A 15,207-nucleotide genomic window follows, 5' to 3' on the forward strand; every position below is an offset into this window, starting at 1 on the left:
GCACCACAACATGGGAGAGTCAAGATTCAAACTCAGAACCCAACTTCTTAACTTCTCTGCAGTAGCTATTTCCTAGCATCACTCATTGCTCTCTTCGAATGTCACTTTCAACCACTTCCTCAGGAGCAACAGCCTATAATTCTTACAACCACTGCTCACTCTCCCGTCACCTTCCTTTCACGGAAGCTGGCCTGAGTCCCTTTCTGGGATTTGCACAATTCCCTGGGTTTGTCGGGACACATCAGAACATATCTCTCAAGGTGAGTGTTTCTGGGTGATGGTTAATCACGCTGATTTATGTTGATTCCTGTTAGCACTGGTTTCACCAAGTGACGCATTCCATCCTCGGCCCTCCATTCTAGCAAATGGCAGAGCCCAGCTGCAGACCCAAGTCTGCCTGACACCCAGGCCTGAGTGTTTGCTGGGACAGCAGCTGGCCTCCAGGCTGTGGGAGGCTGTGAGGAGTCGGCAGGCTGGGGTGGAGGTGTTCCCGGCTCCTGACTCAGGTGTCAGACCTCAGGAACCACCTACCTCTAGACACGGAGTCTGTGAGGAGCTGTGGGTCGGGGAGACAAGTCCCCAGACGTGAGGTCCGGCAGTGCAGGGGGTGGCCCAGAGTGGCTGTGCTCCGTGAGCCTGCTTGCGTGAGACCACAAAGAGTGGTGAGGGTGGCCATGTGTTGGGGGCACAAGCAACGGTTTGTTCTTGACCAGATTCTCGGAGGGTGCTGATGGTTCACATCTCTTTCCCTTCTGAGTTCTGATAAAATCTCCAAATGTCAGCCGTGGACCAGAGGATGTAATTTGGAGCTGAAGCCAAAAAGATCTTTATATGCTAATTTTGCTGCTTCCCGAACTGACCTACCCCCACCTCAACACAGAAAGCAGCTGCCTAACTGTATCCTGCCCCATGGGAGAGGTGGGGTCACCTGGGAGGGAAGGAGGGGGAGGGGCAGGCTGGTTGAGAAAGAGAAAGTCTGCAGGCTAGAAGGGGCAGAGCCTCACCCCTCTCTTCCCTCAGAGGTGGGAGGAGGTGATGGAGAGAGGAGCCCTTCTGAGGAGGGAGGTGTTAAATTGCTCCCTCCCCCAAACACTGCCATTGGCGAGAAGGAAGCTTCCGGAGCCTCTGGAGAGAGCTGGGTCCATAGGCTACAGCAAGTGAGCTTTTAGAGGGTTCAGGGGTGGGGGTAGAGAATTTAGGGCCATGCCCGGAAATGTGGTATTGAAGGGAGGAGAGAGGATGGTGGCCATTGGGACAGCACTGGTGCGCCCTCCTCTGGTCATTCCCCAAACATCTGCTCTGTGTCAGGCCAGTTTAGTGGGGAAGACACACAAATAATCCCAATTAAACTTAAATTTTTAAAAATGTTTCAATTAAAGTTGACATTCAACATTGTTTTATATTAGTTTCAGGTGTACAGCACAGTGGCCGGACATCCATGTAACGAAGTGATTCCCCCATGACTCCAGCACCCACCATATACCGTTATTACAATACCATCGACTACATTTCCTAGCCGCCGCTCCACATCCCCGTGACCACCCTGCAACTATCAATTTGTACCTCTCAATCCCCCCTGTCCACCCAGCGCCCCTCCCCCCAAATCTGGCAGCCTTCCGTCTGTTCTGTGTATCTATGAGTCTACAATTAACCGTAAAAGGTATTGTTATAGGGTGATGGGCAAGAGGCTGCAAAAGTACATAGGAGAGACACTCAGCTGTGTGTGTGTGTGTGTGTGTGTGTGTGTGTGCGCACACTCATGTGTTCTGTGTTCTGGCATGTGGGAGGCTGGGAAGTAGATTCAGGGATGCTGTACAGAGGAGAAGATATATGAGCTGAGTTTAAAAGGTGGTTGGGAGATTGACAGGGGAGCAAACTGAAGAAGGGCTTTCTGAGAGAATGAATGGCATAGGCAGGGCTTGCAGGCATGGAGGGCCTGGCATGTGCATTAGTGAAGCTTCGGACCTGGGGAGTGGCGCCATGTTCATCTTCTCCTGAAAGTTATGGGGATTCACTCAGTGTTTTCACCTGAGGAACAATGTGCTCAGGTTTGAATTTTAAGGTCACCTAGGTGGCAGAGCCGAGAAGGGGTCGGAGTGGGGGGCCAGGCACGGGAGGGAGGAGAAGCCAGATGTGCTTGCAGCTTCCAGGGGCAAGGGGACGCTGCAGAGTCGCAGGCAGGGTGGAGGGAGCGGAGCCGTAGGCAGAAGGCAGGCAGACGGGTCTACCGACCAGACGTCTGGATGGCAATGAGGAGGAAGCAGGATGCTAGAGGACAGCCACGTTTCTGGTTTGGGTCACTGGGTGGATGGTGGTGTTATTGTGGCACAGAGGAGGGCTAAGGGAGATGGGAGATCTGAGGAAGGTGTCTTTTAAGCTTCTTTTCAATCCAGGCCAGAGTGCTTTTGGAGGCGAGAGGAAAGGGGACCCTTGAGGGTGACCGACCAGAGCAGGTGAGGAGATGGGCACCAGGGGAGGTTGAGAAATGAGGCTGAGTGGCTGGGTGGGGAGAGGATGGGCAGAGAGACCAAGGCTGGTCTGAGGAGGAATTGGAAAGTTAGGGATTCTCCATGACTGAGGCAATACAGGAGGTTTACCTGTGTTTAAGTCACAACTCATTCGTTGTGTGAACTTGGGCCAACTTCCCTGAGCCTCAATTTCCCCCTCTGTAAAGTGGGTTGAAATTGTACCAGCTTCCTGGGAGCGTTGTGTAAATTAAAGAGGAAAATATACGGAAATCACCCAGCATACGTAGGTGCTCCATAATGTCACATGCACAAATCCAGCACATACAGCAAATCCAGAATGACCCAGATCCACTGTTCAAACACTCTCATGCTGATCGTGCTATCAGGAGGTAGTTAGATAAATTATTTAATGCAGTTTTAAAAGAGAAAATGTTTCCAAGCATATATCTGAGGGCAGAGGAATAATCAAAGAGATCCTTGTTTAAGCTCAGAGGTGTGGTGCAACTCACCTAAGGTAAGTCAGGGGGAACATCAGGACTTAAACCTGAGCCCCAACAGTAAGGGCACTTCCCTTTGCACCTAGCTGCCCCGGAGAAAGGGTGGGCGGGCAGTGTTTGGTCCCTGACTTCTTTCTTTTCTTTTTTTAAAATATATTTTTATTGACTTCAGAGAGGAAGGGTGAGGGAGAGAGAGATAGAAACATCAATGATGATAGAGAATCCTTGATTGGCAGCTTCCTGTACGCCCCACGCTGGGGATGGAGCTCACAACCCGGGCATGTGCACCAACCAGGAATCGAACCGTGACCTCCTGGTTCATAGGTCCATTGAGCCACACCAGACGGGCTGGCCCCTGACTTCTGCCACCTAGTTCCGTCTGCCCCTATCCTAAGGCTTTTAAAATAGCTTCCAGGCATTTGGCTTACTCCCAGAAGTCCACCTGGGCTGCTCCGCAGGGGCTGTCCAGGGAGCACCTTATATGTGAGGCAGATGTGAGGGCTGTGGGTGTGGGAAGGCTCCTTGGAGATGAATCAGCACTGCCTCCTCCAGTGTGAGTCAGGTACGGGCATGGCAAGGGCTGCTCTACAGGAACAAGAGGAAGGGAAAGAGAGCAGGGAGCAGCTTGTAATGACATATCTCAACCACCAGGAGGCATGAATCAGGTGGGGGGAAAAACCAGCAGCTGCTTGTGGAAAATCTCTGGTATGTGTGTGCCTGTGTGTGTGTGCGCATGTGTGTGGATGTGTGTGTATGTGTGCGTGCGTGTGTGTGTGTGTGTGACAGAATGTGAGGACCCGGCTTCTTAGGCTGGGCATGGGCAGAGTCATCCCACTGCCTGTCTGCCTTCATGGAGAAGTGAAAAATCGAAGGGGGATTGGATTTTAGGTTGGTTTTATTCAACCTCCCTGTTCTGCTGAGGGAAGGGAGTGGCTCCAGATCACACAGCAAGTTAGTGGCAAATTAATGTGATCATCACCAGTCTCAGCCACATGGCCACTTGAGGGCACCCTTTGGCTTCAGCTTCTAGGCTGGGGACAAGTCTCTAGATGGGGCCGTAGCAATCAGCGGCTCTGCTTCTGTCTGTCAGTGTGTCTGTCCGTCTCTTTCATCTTATTTCCTTCTCCCTCACATTTTCTTTGTTTCTGTGACTACTTTTCTCCAAGTTCCCATCTGACTGCCTCTGTGTTTCTCCTTCCTGTCTCCCTTTCCCTGATGGGGACTTTGCTCATTGGGTCCCTGGAGGGGGATGTTTCCTGCAGTCTCTCCTCAGGGATTGGTAGCTCTCTGAGCTCTGGTTTCCAACCCAGAGTCTCAGTTCCACTCCTGGGAGCCAGAAAAGAAGTTATGACGTGGTAGCATAACTTGGGGAGGTCAGAAGGCCTCCAGCCTCGTAAATACTATCGCTAGTGCCCTCTCTCCCATTGCCATTCAATAACCATAAACACTGGTTGCCACCTGGTGTGGGAGAAACCCTTTGCTCATGCAGAAATGAATAAGACCCAGTCCCCACCCAGTGAGCTCACCATGTGGGGGTGAAGGCAAGAGAAGACAAGTGATTCCATCTAGGGAAGAATGCTCTAAGTACACAAGGACAAAAGGAGTGCTTTGTATGAGGCAGAGCAGGTAGAGATGGAATCTGGTTGGGCCTGGGGAAGGCTCTGTGAGGTAGTGGCATGTAACTGGCCTTTGAAAGATAGGTGGGATTCCAACAGGATCCCTCTGTACAGTCTGAGCAGCGGGATCAGAAGAAGAAAAGGGTTTCAGCCACACCACGTGCAGTGCACATACACTCAAGTCCCATTGAGCAAGACAGATAGGGTGTGTGCAGGGGAGGCTAGAAAGCTGGTGAGGACGAGCACCTCACCGCTGGGCTTCATAGAAGAGCAAGGGGGACAACAACGGCATGCTGAGCAGGAGAGGACACCTGCTAAAGCCCTCAGTTAATATGGAAGAACTGCAGAGAAAAACAATGCGTTGCACCTGTTGAGCACAAAAGGGTCAGGGGGCCTGGGGTAGAAATAAAGGACAAAGATTTATTCAAGGGTCTTAGGATTTGCAAGAAGAAAACACAACTAGGCAATCCCCCAGGTGTTCTGAAGAAGAAAGAAGCGCTGAGAGTTCCAACGGGAGAAAGTACATTCTTGAGAACAATCAGTCCTTCATTCTGAGCCTCTGGATTGGTCTGGGACAACAACCTTCCAGGTGTTCAGTGGTCTGGATGATGGCTGTCAGGTGGGCTGGATACATGGACATTCTTTCCTACGTTTTTTATTCTTTCCTGAGTCCTTCAGAAGGCTATCTGTAGGAATGTATTTATCGCCAGGCATTGATGCACAACTGGAAAGTTCAAAAGCTTAAGTCCTCAGGCCTTTTCATCTATCCCTCATGCTTCAGCCCATTTGGTCTGAACCAGTTTTGTCAGCTTGACTATAAACAATCAATTTTAAGTCAGCTTAGCTGTACTAACTCCATGTTGTTTTCTTTTCTGGTTAATCCTCACCTGAGGATATTTTTCCATTGATTTTTAGAGAGCGGAAGAGAGAGGGGAAGACAGAGAGAAACATTGATGTGAGAGAGACACATCGATTGGTTGCCTCCTGCACACACCCTGACCAGGTCCGGGCCTAGGAGGAGCCTGCAACCACAGTACATGCCCTTGGCCAGAATCAAACCTGGGACCCTTCGGTCTGCAGGCCAACACTCTATCCACTGTGCCAAACTGGCTAGGGCTCCATGTTTTTTCTTCATTCATTCCTCACCCCCATTACACTTAGGGTGAAGGATTTTTATTCCAAGCTCTATGTGAATAGGAAGGGCAGTAGCATGGGAGGTTCAAGTGTGTTGGGGAGGAGGGGACACTTAATGGTGTGCAGGGTGTAGAAGAGGACATTTGGCTCCAAGGCATGACATTATCTGTGGTGCTCATATGGCCCCCAAGTACCAAGGTGACCCCCAGGAAGAGACAAGTCTGGTTTCACATCTGATCCTAGTCGGTTTTCAGTCTGAACTTGTCCAAACTTCTCTGTGGTGCGGTAATCAGAGTTCCCCAGGCTTGGCCACTGAAGGGTCCCTGTACCACACTCTCCTTCCTGGTATGGAGTTTCTGTCTGCTGCCCTGGCCCTGGGGGAGGGGTGTGGTGAGGGTGCTGCTGAGTCACCGCCTGGGCATCTGGGCCTGCACCACAGGGTGAGTCACCTCGGACTGGGGGGAGTACTGAGAGGAGGTTGGGAGCTGGGGGAGGGCAAGAAGCTGCTGGACATCTGGAGGGGGGAGGGGAGCTGGGCCTACAGGAAGGGCGGTGCCCAGACTGGATTGGGGATAGACCAAGAGCAGCAGGTGAGGTGGGCCTGGGAGGGGGCAGCTTTCTAAGGGTTATCCCAGATTGCTTCAATCCCTCCCTCCCTCCCTCCCTCCCTCCCTCCCTCCCTCCCTCCTTCTCTCTCTCTCTCTCTCTCTCTCTCACACACACAAACACTTTCACACACACAAACACACACTTTCACATATAGGCTTGTGAAGTCCCAGCGTGTGCCTGCAGCCTGTGACACGTGAATGAGCTCTGACTCACAGGCATGTCATGAGAACAAGGCCTGGTATGAGTCTCCAAGTCCCACGAACAACGGCTCCCTCCCCTCACCCTGGGCGTAGGCTGCCCCTACCCAATGACACTTCCCAACCCCCTTTGGCCTGGGTAGGCCCAGAGTCCTCCTCCAGCTGATCTCACCTGGTCCCCTCCCCATCTCTGAGAGGGAGGGGACCAGGTGAGAGGGGAAGGGGTTGGCTGGAGGCCAGGTTTGGCAGGATCAGGTTAGGGCAGGTTCGGTTTCCTGAAAACGCCACGTCGAGGGCCAGTGAGGCCAGCGTATAAATCCCGCTCTGAGCACCTTGCCCTTTGCTTTCCTTCGAGTCTCTCTCTGCAGTCTGGTCTGGTGAGTACCTCTGTGGTGCTGAGGGCTGGGTGGGGAGGACCCCTACGGGTCTCTGCCTCTGTCCCTTTGTCCTGATCTCTTTCCTATAGTTTTCTTTTTCTGGCTTCCTCGGTAGATCAGCCTGGGGCCTCTCTGCATGTCTCCCATTGCGGGGATGGGGGTGGGGGGTGGGGTGGGGGGTCGGGGGGTGGGGAGGGGTGGTGGTGGTTCTTCTGTGAAGTGTCACTTTGATTTTTACTTCCCCAGTTCCTCTGGGAGGTCTGTTTAGGGGTGATTCTGAGGCCCTCTCTTGGATTTTAGTCTGGGGGTCCCCTGTGGGTCTCTCAGTCTGGGTGTCTTAGTCTAGAGGCCCTTCTTGGAGGTCTAGGCCTAGGAGTATGAGGGGTGTGTATGTGGGTGCTTTAACAGGAATCCTGAATTTTGTTTTATTATTATTATTATTATTATTTTTTGCAAAGTTCTAGATTCTAGCCGGAGTAAGCAGCAAAAGCCAGGAATCTCAAGTGTGTGGGCGCGCTGGGGTCTGCCCTGAATAGCAGCATAGCTCTGCCCGCTACAGCTTCCTGTCTTTTCCTGCCCCGTTGCCTGCAGGCTGGCAGGATCGACCCCGGGGTTTTCTTGCCTCCCTTCCCAGCTCCTCTGGCCTCATCCTGGGATCTGCCGTGGGCTGGTCCGAGCATTTTCAGAGTCAGGGCCTTCAGAAAGGTGACCTCTGAGGTCTGTCCTGTGTCCCCAGATTCTACCCTTGTGTCTGCCCTGATCCCAGGGCAATGGACATTTAATTTCTTTAATTCCAAACCCAATAGTATCCTCCCTGATGGGGAGGGTGTTTATGCCCTGTCTGCAAAGAGCCAGCACCCCAATATGAAAGGAGACATTCCCTACCCTCTAAGAGCACCTAGTCTGAGGGAGACACCATTTCTGCCTAAGGGAGCTTCCACTTATTTTAATTAAAAGAAAATTTAAAAATATGTTTTTTTTAAAAAAAATTATTTCAGAGAGGAAGGGAGAGGGAGAGAGAGATACTTCCATGATGAGAGAGAATCATCGATTGGCTGCCTCCTGCACACCCCCTACAGGGGATCGAGCCCACACCCAGGCATGTGCCCTTGACCGAGAATTGAACCGTGAACTCCTGGTTCATGGGAGCTGAGCCAGGCTAGATTTTTTAAATTTTTTAAAGCATGTGTTTATTTAATTTATGTATCTTTTTATCTTTATTGTTGAGAGTATTACAGATATCCCTCTCTCCCCCCTCCCATTACCCGCCTCCACCAGTTCCGCTCAGGCTCCAGGCCTTCCCCACCCTATCGTCTGTGTCCATGGGCAATGCACACATGCATGTAAATTCTTTGGTTAATCTCCTCCCGGCTGCTACCCCCCACCCCCTGCGCACCTTCCCTCTGGATTCATCACTGTGTTCTATGTTTCCATGCCTCTGGTTCTATTTTATTCATCAGTTTATTTTGTTCATTAGATCCCAGGGAGAGCGACATCCTTTGGCCTTAGGAGCCCCATCTGAGGACAGAACCAGCTCCTCAGGGAACCTTGTACCCTTAGGCTGTAGCCATGGTTACTGCCCTAGTCCAGTGAACCCCCATTAACTAGCTCATGGATACACCTGTCACCCCAGTGTTGGCACAGAGTCCACTGGCCTGAGAAGGAGCCAAATGGGACTCTGATCACCCTGTCATTTCCCTTCCCACAGACACTCAAAGGGGGGAGCCCTGCCCTCAGGGTATGTCCCAAGGGTGATCATAGGAGACATGAGGCTCTGCCCTTGGTGACTTCCAAACACAGGGGAAGGTTTAGCATCTGCCCTCAGTGTGAGGTAGAGGTGTGGTCCCTGCCCAGGGAGCCACAATCTGAGGGGGAGAGGCAGCCCCTGCCTTCCCATCCAGAGAGGGATTTGGAGAGGTAGTTTGGGGCACGAGGGCAGAAGTGGGTCCTGTAGGCTGGGCTGAGGCGTCTCCAACACCTGTTGCTACTTTAGCCCCAGATCCAAGATGGCCAGTTCTCTGGAGCAGGCATTGGCTGTGATGGTCACTACCTTCCACAAGTACTCTGGCAAGGAGGGTGACAAGTTCAAGCTGAGTAAGGGGGAGATGAAGGAACTTCTGCACAAGGAGCTGCCCAGCTTTGTCGGGGTAAGTGGGGCTGGCCGAGGGCGGGAGGCTCCTGGTGTGTGAGTGTAGAGGCACCTGTTAAATCTATTCTCCCTTCCTCCGGGGTGCCTGCTGATGCAGACACCGGGGTGGGGCGGGGGCCCTTCATGATCTCACTGAAGTGCGAGTGAGGCCCAGGTGTGAGAGCCCTCTTATGGCTGTTCCCTGCAGCTTTCCAGAGAATGGATGTGCTATCAGTGCCTTCAAAGTCCATCTGTTCAACCCCCTTGTTGGCGAGTTGAACAAACCAGAGCCCAGAGAGGGAAAGTGCCTGGCCCAAGATCACACTGATCTTTCTCTCTCTCTTTTTTAATATTTATATGCCAAACTGAGGTGTGTTGGGGAGAAAGGTCCAGTTAAGACATGCACCTTGAGACATTTGCAGAGAAATGCAGTCAACTTTCCATTTGCCCCTCGCCCTCCCCATACCAGCTACTGGATAGTCCCAAAGTCAGGTCTCAGGCTCTGAACCTATGAAGCAGGTCCTTCTTTCCTTTAAATACTTTTTGGGGTCAAACTTTTAAAATTTGATTTCATTTTGGCTGGCATTAAAAAGAGCTTGCCTTTTCTGAATTCACCTTGCTGGTGATGGAGAGTGGCTCCAATAGCTCTAGTTTCTTCATCAGCAAAACAGGGCTTATGATGCCCATCTCGCCCGGCTCCTGTGGGGAGTAGAGCTGATCCTGTACTTGGGGGTTGCCTGGCGTGCTCCCCGTTCCCAGCAGGGAGAGCTGAAGACTCCCACCAATGAGCATCCATCTGTTCTCCCTCATGGGCCTCTTAGTAGTTCCCAGGGACTCTGCCCACCACTTACTGCTGCCCAGTTCGAAGGGACAGCTGGGCTGTGAGTGTGTGTTTGGGGTGGAGGTGGGGTAGAGAGCGGCCTGGCGATGACTCCATTCTCTCTTGCTTTCAGGATAAGGTAGATGAGGAGGGCCTGAAGAAGCTGATGGGCTCCCTGGATGAGAACAGTGATCAGGAGGTGGACTTCCAGGAGTATGCTGTTTTTCTGGCCATTGTCACTATGATGTGCAACGATTTCTTCCAGGGCTTCCCAGCCAGGCCCTGAAGCAGAGCTCTCAGCTCCCAGCCGTGGGTCTCCTGGGCCCAGGAGGACTTCCCATCCTTTGTAGTTTTGTACTCAATAAACCTGTGTTTGTCTGTTGATAATAGTGTAATTGCTCAGTGGTGCTCCGTAACCTGGCGGGCAATGTTGAAATCTGAGGGCCTCCTAGATCTCCTTTCTGGGCCCTGACCCTCCATCTAGAAGTCTCTCCAAGGCCAGAGCTGTGCCGTAGGTACCACACTTTGGGGTTTCAAATACCAGTAAAAATTTAGAAATTGAGATAGTTTGCTAACATTAAAAAAAAATGATTTTAGAGGTAAAGAAGGGGGGAGGCAGAGAGAGAGAGAGAGAGAGAGAGAGAGAGAGAGAGAGAAACATTAACACTGGTGTGAGACAGAAACATTGATGGCTTGCTTCTGGTTTGGGAATCAAACCCACCACCTTTTGGTGCATGGGAAGATGCTCCTACCAACTGAGCCATCTGGCTAGGGCCATTTGCTAATATATATATATTTTTCCAAATAAAGATATTAAAAAAGGCAAATCCCATCCACCATCACTATCATTTCACAAAAAAATTCCACCAAAGAAGGAAAGATACAGCCCTAGCCGGTTTGGCTTAGTGACTAGAGTGTCGGCCTGGGGACCAAAGAGTCCCCGGTTTGATTTCAGTCAAGGGCATGCATGTACCTTGGTTGCAGGCTCCTCCCTGGCCCGGGCCCTGGTTTCTCTCACATTGATGTTTCTGTCTGTCTTTCCTTCTCAATGGAAAAATATCCTTGAGTGAGGATTAACAAAAAAAACCCAAGCAAACAAAAAACAAATAAACAAAAAAGCTGTTCTGATGATCTATTTCTGCATAACAAACCACCTCAACACTTGGTGAATTAAAAAGTAAATTCATTATCTCTCAAGGTTCTGTGAGTAGGACTGGGGTTAGTTGATGGGGTTTCTCCTTGGGATCTCTCGTGCAGTTGCAGATGAAAGTTGGGGCTGGAGTCACCTGAAAGTTCAAATGAGCCCGGCCAGAGTGGCAGTAGGTTGAGTGTCTTCCTGTGCACTGAGAAGTTGCCAGTTCGAGTCCCTGTTAGGGCACATACCTGGGTTGTAGGTCAATCCCTAAACAGGGTGCATACAGAAGGCAATTATTGTCTCTCTCTCTCTCTCTCTCTCTCTCTCTCTCTCTCTCTCTCTCTGTCTCTCTCTCTTCCTCTGTTGAAGCATGTCCTTGGGTGAGAATTAAAAAAAACAACAACATTAAAAAGCAAAAGGAAGTTCAAATGAACTCAACTTCCAAGGTTGCTCACTCAGTATACCTGGCAATGGATGCTGGCTGTCAGCCAGGAGCTAAGCTAGGACAGTCATCTGGAACACCTTCCCATGACCCCTCTCCATGTGGCCTGGGCTTCTCAGAACTTGGTTCTGAGAGGGAGTGTCTCCAAAGTGAGCATCCCAAGAAGCCCAAATAGGAGCTGCCAGGCTTCTTAAGATTTAACTGAGAAATCCCAGAACATCACTTCTGCTGCATTCTATTGATCAAGGAAGTCATTAAGGCTGGCTCATATTCAAGGGAAGGAGAATTAGGCTCCATCTGTTAAGGTGAAATTGACAGCAACTCTCTTGGAGGCTATATGTCATAGTCTGTCTTCCAGCAATCACAGTTCACAGTTCATTCCATATGCAAAATGAACTCACCAGCATCTCATCCCATTAAGGCAGCAACTTGAAGCCCAGGATCTTGTTATCTAAGTCAGGTTGAGATATGAATGAGGTTTCTGAGGGGCAGTTCCTCCAGTACAGCTTTTCAAGAATATTTCCCCTTGACCGGAGAATCTGTGAACAGCACATTCAATGTACAAAGGAGAGACAGAGACAGGTAACTACAATAAACACTCCTATTCAAAAGGGGGTGGTGGTGGATTGGAGGCACAGAGTGTTTATTGGTCTATAGCAATTCTGAAGTTGAGTCAAACATATGTCACCAGATTCTTGATTATGGTTCAGCTCTTCTCCCTATAAATGGTTCTTGGGTCTACCCTCTAAGCTCTTTGTTTTATTTTCTGAGCTAAGTCGTTTTTATCAGAAATGTCTGTTTGCTTCTTGCCCATAGAAAGTTTAAGACTCAAAGATTCTTTTTGTTTTGAGGCGTCTCTGTCTCTTTCAGTCCAAGATGGTACAATTCTTTTAAAAATGTTGTAGGCTTTCTATGTATTAACTTACTAGAGGCCCGGTGCATGAAATTCGTGCATGGGTGGGGTCCCTAGGCCTGGCCGGAGATCAGGACTGATCAGGTTCCTTGCCTCCCAGCCTCCCCGCCTCCCTGCCTCCTCCTTCCCTCACTGACCACCTGCGTTCGCCGCCACCCATCCCCTGGTTCCCTGTCCCAGCCCGGGGGCCAGGGGGTAGCGGGGAGGAATGGGGAGGTTGGCTGGCAGGCCCCATCAGCAATCGGAGCCCGAGGGCTGGGGGCAGCTCCTGCATTGAGCGTCTGCCCCCTGGTGGTCAGTGTACATCATAGTGACCAGTTGTTCCATCATAACGGTTGCTTAGGCTTTTATATATGTATATGAATTGCAGAGAACCTGACTAATAATAGTGGCTTTACTTGTCCTACATAGTAAGAAGTCTGGGTAGGCAGTTCAGGATTGGTTCAGGGGCCCCAAGATCCCAGAGATCCTGTCTGACACCAAGTGTCTTTTTATTTTTTGCCCTAATCTATAGCATATATGCTTTCCCTCTCATGCTTGTTGCGTTATGATCACAATATGGCTGCTATACCTCCAGGTCTCACCATCCATGTTCCAAGCTGGAAGACAGAGAAAAGGTTAGGTGCAAAAGGTTTTCTCCTTTGCCTTTTTATTTTGCAAGAAGTACTCTCCCCAGGTATTTCCACCGACATCTCTTTGGCCTCAACTATGTAATATGACTAGCCCAGGCTGCAACCAAGTATTTTTAGCTCAACATGTTCACACTTTGAAAAAATAAAAGAATTTTTAGAATAAGGAAAGAGGGGATGAAAAGTAGACAAGCATAGACAATATTTTCCTGAATTGTTTTCTTACTTCCCTGGGAAACGCTGCTGCTTGGGAACCACTTACAGAGGAGCTCAGACTAGCGCTCCCCAGGGATGGAGAGGAGACAGTTCTGGGACAACTTGCTTGTCCTCGCTTTCTGTTCTGCCTCAGCTGCATGCCTGGGGCTGGTGAGGCCAGGCCAGGCAGACTCTAGCAATAAAAAGCGAGAAGCCCACTTTGCTAATATCCTGTAGGAAAGGGAGCCGGTGAATATAGGTCAGGGAATCATGATCATGGCAATTAACATTTTCACAGCCGTTCCCAAAGCTCTGTTGGTGCACATTGTCATTTCAGCTTCCTGGTAACCCCGGGAGGAGCTATCATTAGGCCCTTTCACAGATGCGGAAACCAAAAGGGAAGAGCACCTGCCACTCATGGAGCAGTCCCTCTGGCCAGGCTTTGTGCTGCGCCTGCTCCAACACCATCTCATTGACTCCTCGGCAATTGGATGAGAGATGTGCCATGAGTTTCTGCACTTCAGAGAGGGGCTGGGAGGGGTTAAGTAAGGAGCAGGGCTGGAACTTGACCCGGGTCTCTAAGAAAAGGTCTCAAAAAACCCCACAAAAAACCAACCCTCCCCAAAACAACCCCCAAAACCCAAAAAACAGAAAAGGTCTCACTCCTATGTGACATGGGGGTGGCCATCTGGGCCTTCGTCCCCTCCCCACTGCCATCTTCAAAGCCTTGGCTTTGTGTCAGGTGAAGGGGACCCTGGGTGAGCCGAGTCCAGATGCTCTGGATCAATGGAGAACTAGGCCACTCGGTGGCATTATTATAGTCTAATCGTTTACCATGGATCCCAGCCTCTGTTGGGGCTCAGATCCAGGTTCTGGGGGACACTGGCCTCAGCTGCCTGGGGATGAATGGGGCTAATTTCTTTTCCTCCTGCACATGTGACAATCTAATACTTTCTTAGCTGATCTCAACAATCTTCCCTTGCCGTGTCCCTCCCCGCACATCTCTGTGCCGAGGCAGAGAGCACTCAGGGAGGGTCTGGAAAATGGCACTGCTCACAGAATCATTGGCCAGGTTCTCTCTCACTTCCCACTGGGATTGTGATTGGGGGGAGAGCCTCAGGAATACATACCTCATCTCCCTTCGGGTCTGACTGTCACTTTGGCCTTTGGTCTTTTGGGTGAACCCCTGGCAGCCTATTGGCCCTCCAAGAAAAGAGAGACAAGGCAAAGGTGGGTTCTGAGATGGGAGTGACTGAAATAGGGCTTTCCATGCTTCTGTCTTCAGATCACTTATCTCCCCACCAGCTCACTGCTCCTATCTGGGAAATGGGCACAATTGGGCATTGACTTGTCAGTCAAAAGGGGTAGTAGGTCTAAGCCCCACAGAACTAGACCTGACCTTCAGGGGGCAAGGCATTTTCCTGGGGGCCTTTATAAGGTGATGGTGGTGATAATGGGGGACAGAGACAATGAGAAATGGGGAGAGGGTCAGTGCTTTAAGAAGCCCTGGCAGGCCAGATAGCATCTGCTCTCACCCCTCACACTCTCATGCTGCTTCTGTGGGGAGCATCTCAGCTCACATTTATGCCCTTACCATGTGCTAGGCTACTTATCTATGAACTTTGTGTACATTAACTCATTTCAGCCCCACAGCAATCCCATGAAATGGTTACCATTATTATCCTCCATCATTCACAGACGAGGAAAACGAGGCCGAGGGTGGGGTAAGGGGGTGACCTGCTTCTGGGAAGTGGCTGGTGGCAAAGCTAGGATATCATAGATGAGAATAAGTGCTTGACCTAGAACTGAGTTAATTGCTGGCCCACTCTGGCTTCCATGTTTATACCCTAATCCCTATAATCTCTTGCCTATAAAACAGGGTTGTCTGGTGTGGCTCAGTTGGTTGGAGGGTTGTTCCATGTACCGAAGGGCTGAGGGTTCGATTCCCTGTCAGGATACATACCCAGGTTTCGGGTTCAATTCCCAGTCGGGGCGTGTACTGAAGGCAACCTATTGATGTTTCTCACATCGAAGCTTCTTTCTCTTT

General features: G+C 50.6%; 1 protein-coding gene and 1 long non-coding RNA gene across 5 annotated transcripts in view; one reads left to right on the top strand and one right to left on the bottom strand.

Moving 5' to 3' along the window:
* The first annotated feature begins 6,701 nt into the window (after positions 1 to 6,701).
* On the top strand, positions 6,702 to 10,230 carry S100A2 (S100 calcium binding protein A2). 2 transcript variants are annotated; one of them, XM_006095158.3, is made up of 3 exons: positions 6,702 to 6,898; positions 8,892 to 9,045; positions 9,980 to 10,230. In XM_006095158.3, the coding sequence occupies exons 2-3, from the start codon at positions 8,905 to 8,907 to the stop codon at positions 10,130 to 10,132; spliced, it is 294 nt and encodes a 97-aa protein (XP_006095220.1). In that variant the 5' UTR covers positions 6,702 to 6,898; positions 8,892 to 8,904; the 3' UTR covers positions 10,133 to 10,230. The 2 variants fall into 2 exon arrangements, with proteins under 2 accessions (XP_006095220.1, XP_023614986.1); XM_023759218.1 differs by lacking the exon at positions 6,702 to 6,898 and adding an exon at positions 7,381 to 7,401.
* A 734-nt stretch (positions 10,231 to 10,964) lies between these two features.
* Positions 10,965 to 15,207, bottom strand: part of LOC106698229 — an 8,453-nt gene continuing 4,210 nt past the window's right edge. For all 3 annotated transcript variants that reach the window (XR_001349500.2, XR_002830825.1, XR_002830824.1), the window contains 2 exons: positions 11,825 to 11,962; positions 10,965 to 11,248 (listed from right to left, as the gene is read on the bottom strand). This is a non-coding gene — a long non-coding RNA (uncharacterized LOC106698229). The remainder of the gene's footprint in view (positions 11,249 to 11,824; positions 11,963 to 15,207) is intronic.

This window comes from Myotis lucifugus, unplaced genomic scaffold (assembly GCF_000147115.1).
Source record: "Myotis lucifugus unplaced genomic scaffold, Myoluc2.0 scaffold_151, whole genome shotgun sequence".
Taxonomy (NCBI): domain Eukaryota; kingdom Metazoa; phylum Chordata; class Mammalia; order Chiroptera; family Vespertilionidae; genus Myotis; species Myotis lucifugus.

Excerpts from the sequence above, each read along its gene's own strand:
- S100A2 (XM_006095158.3), top strand. The coding sequence starts at position 8,905 with ATGGCCAGTTCTCTGGAGCAGGCATTGGCTGTGATGGTCACTACCTTC. Across the intron at positions 9,046-9,979 it reads AGCTGCCCAGCTTTGTCGGG|GATAAGGTAGATGAGGAGGG; the intron begins GTAAGTGGGGCT and ends TCTTGCTTTCAG.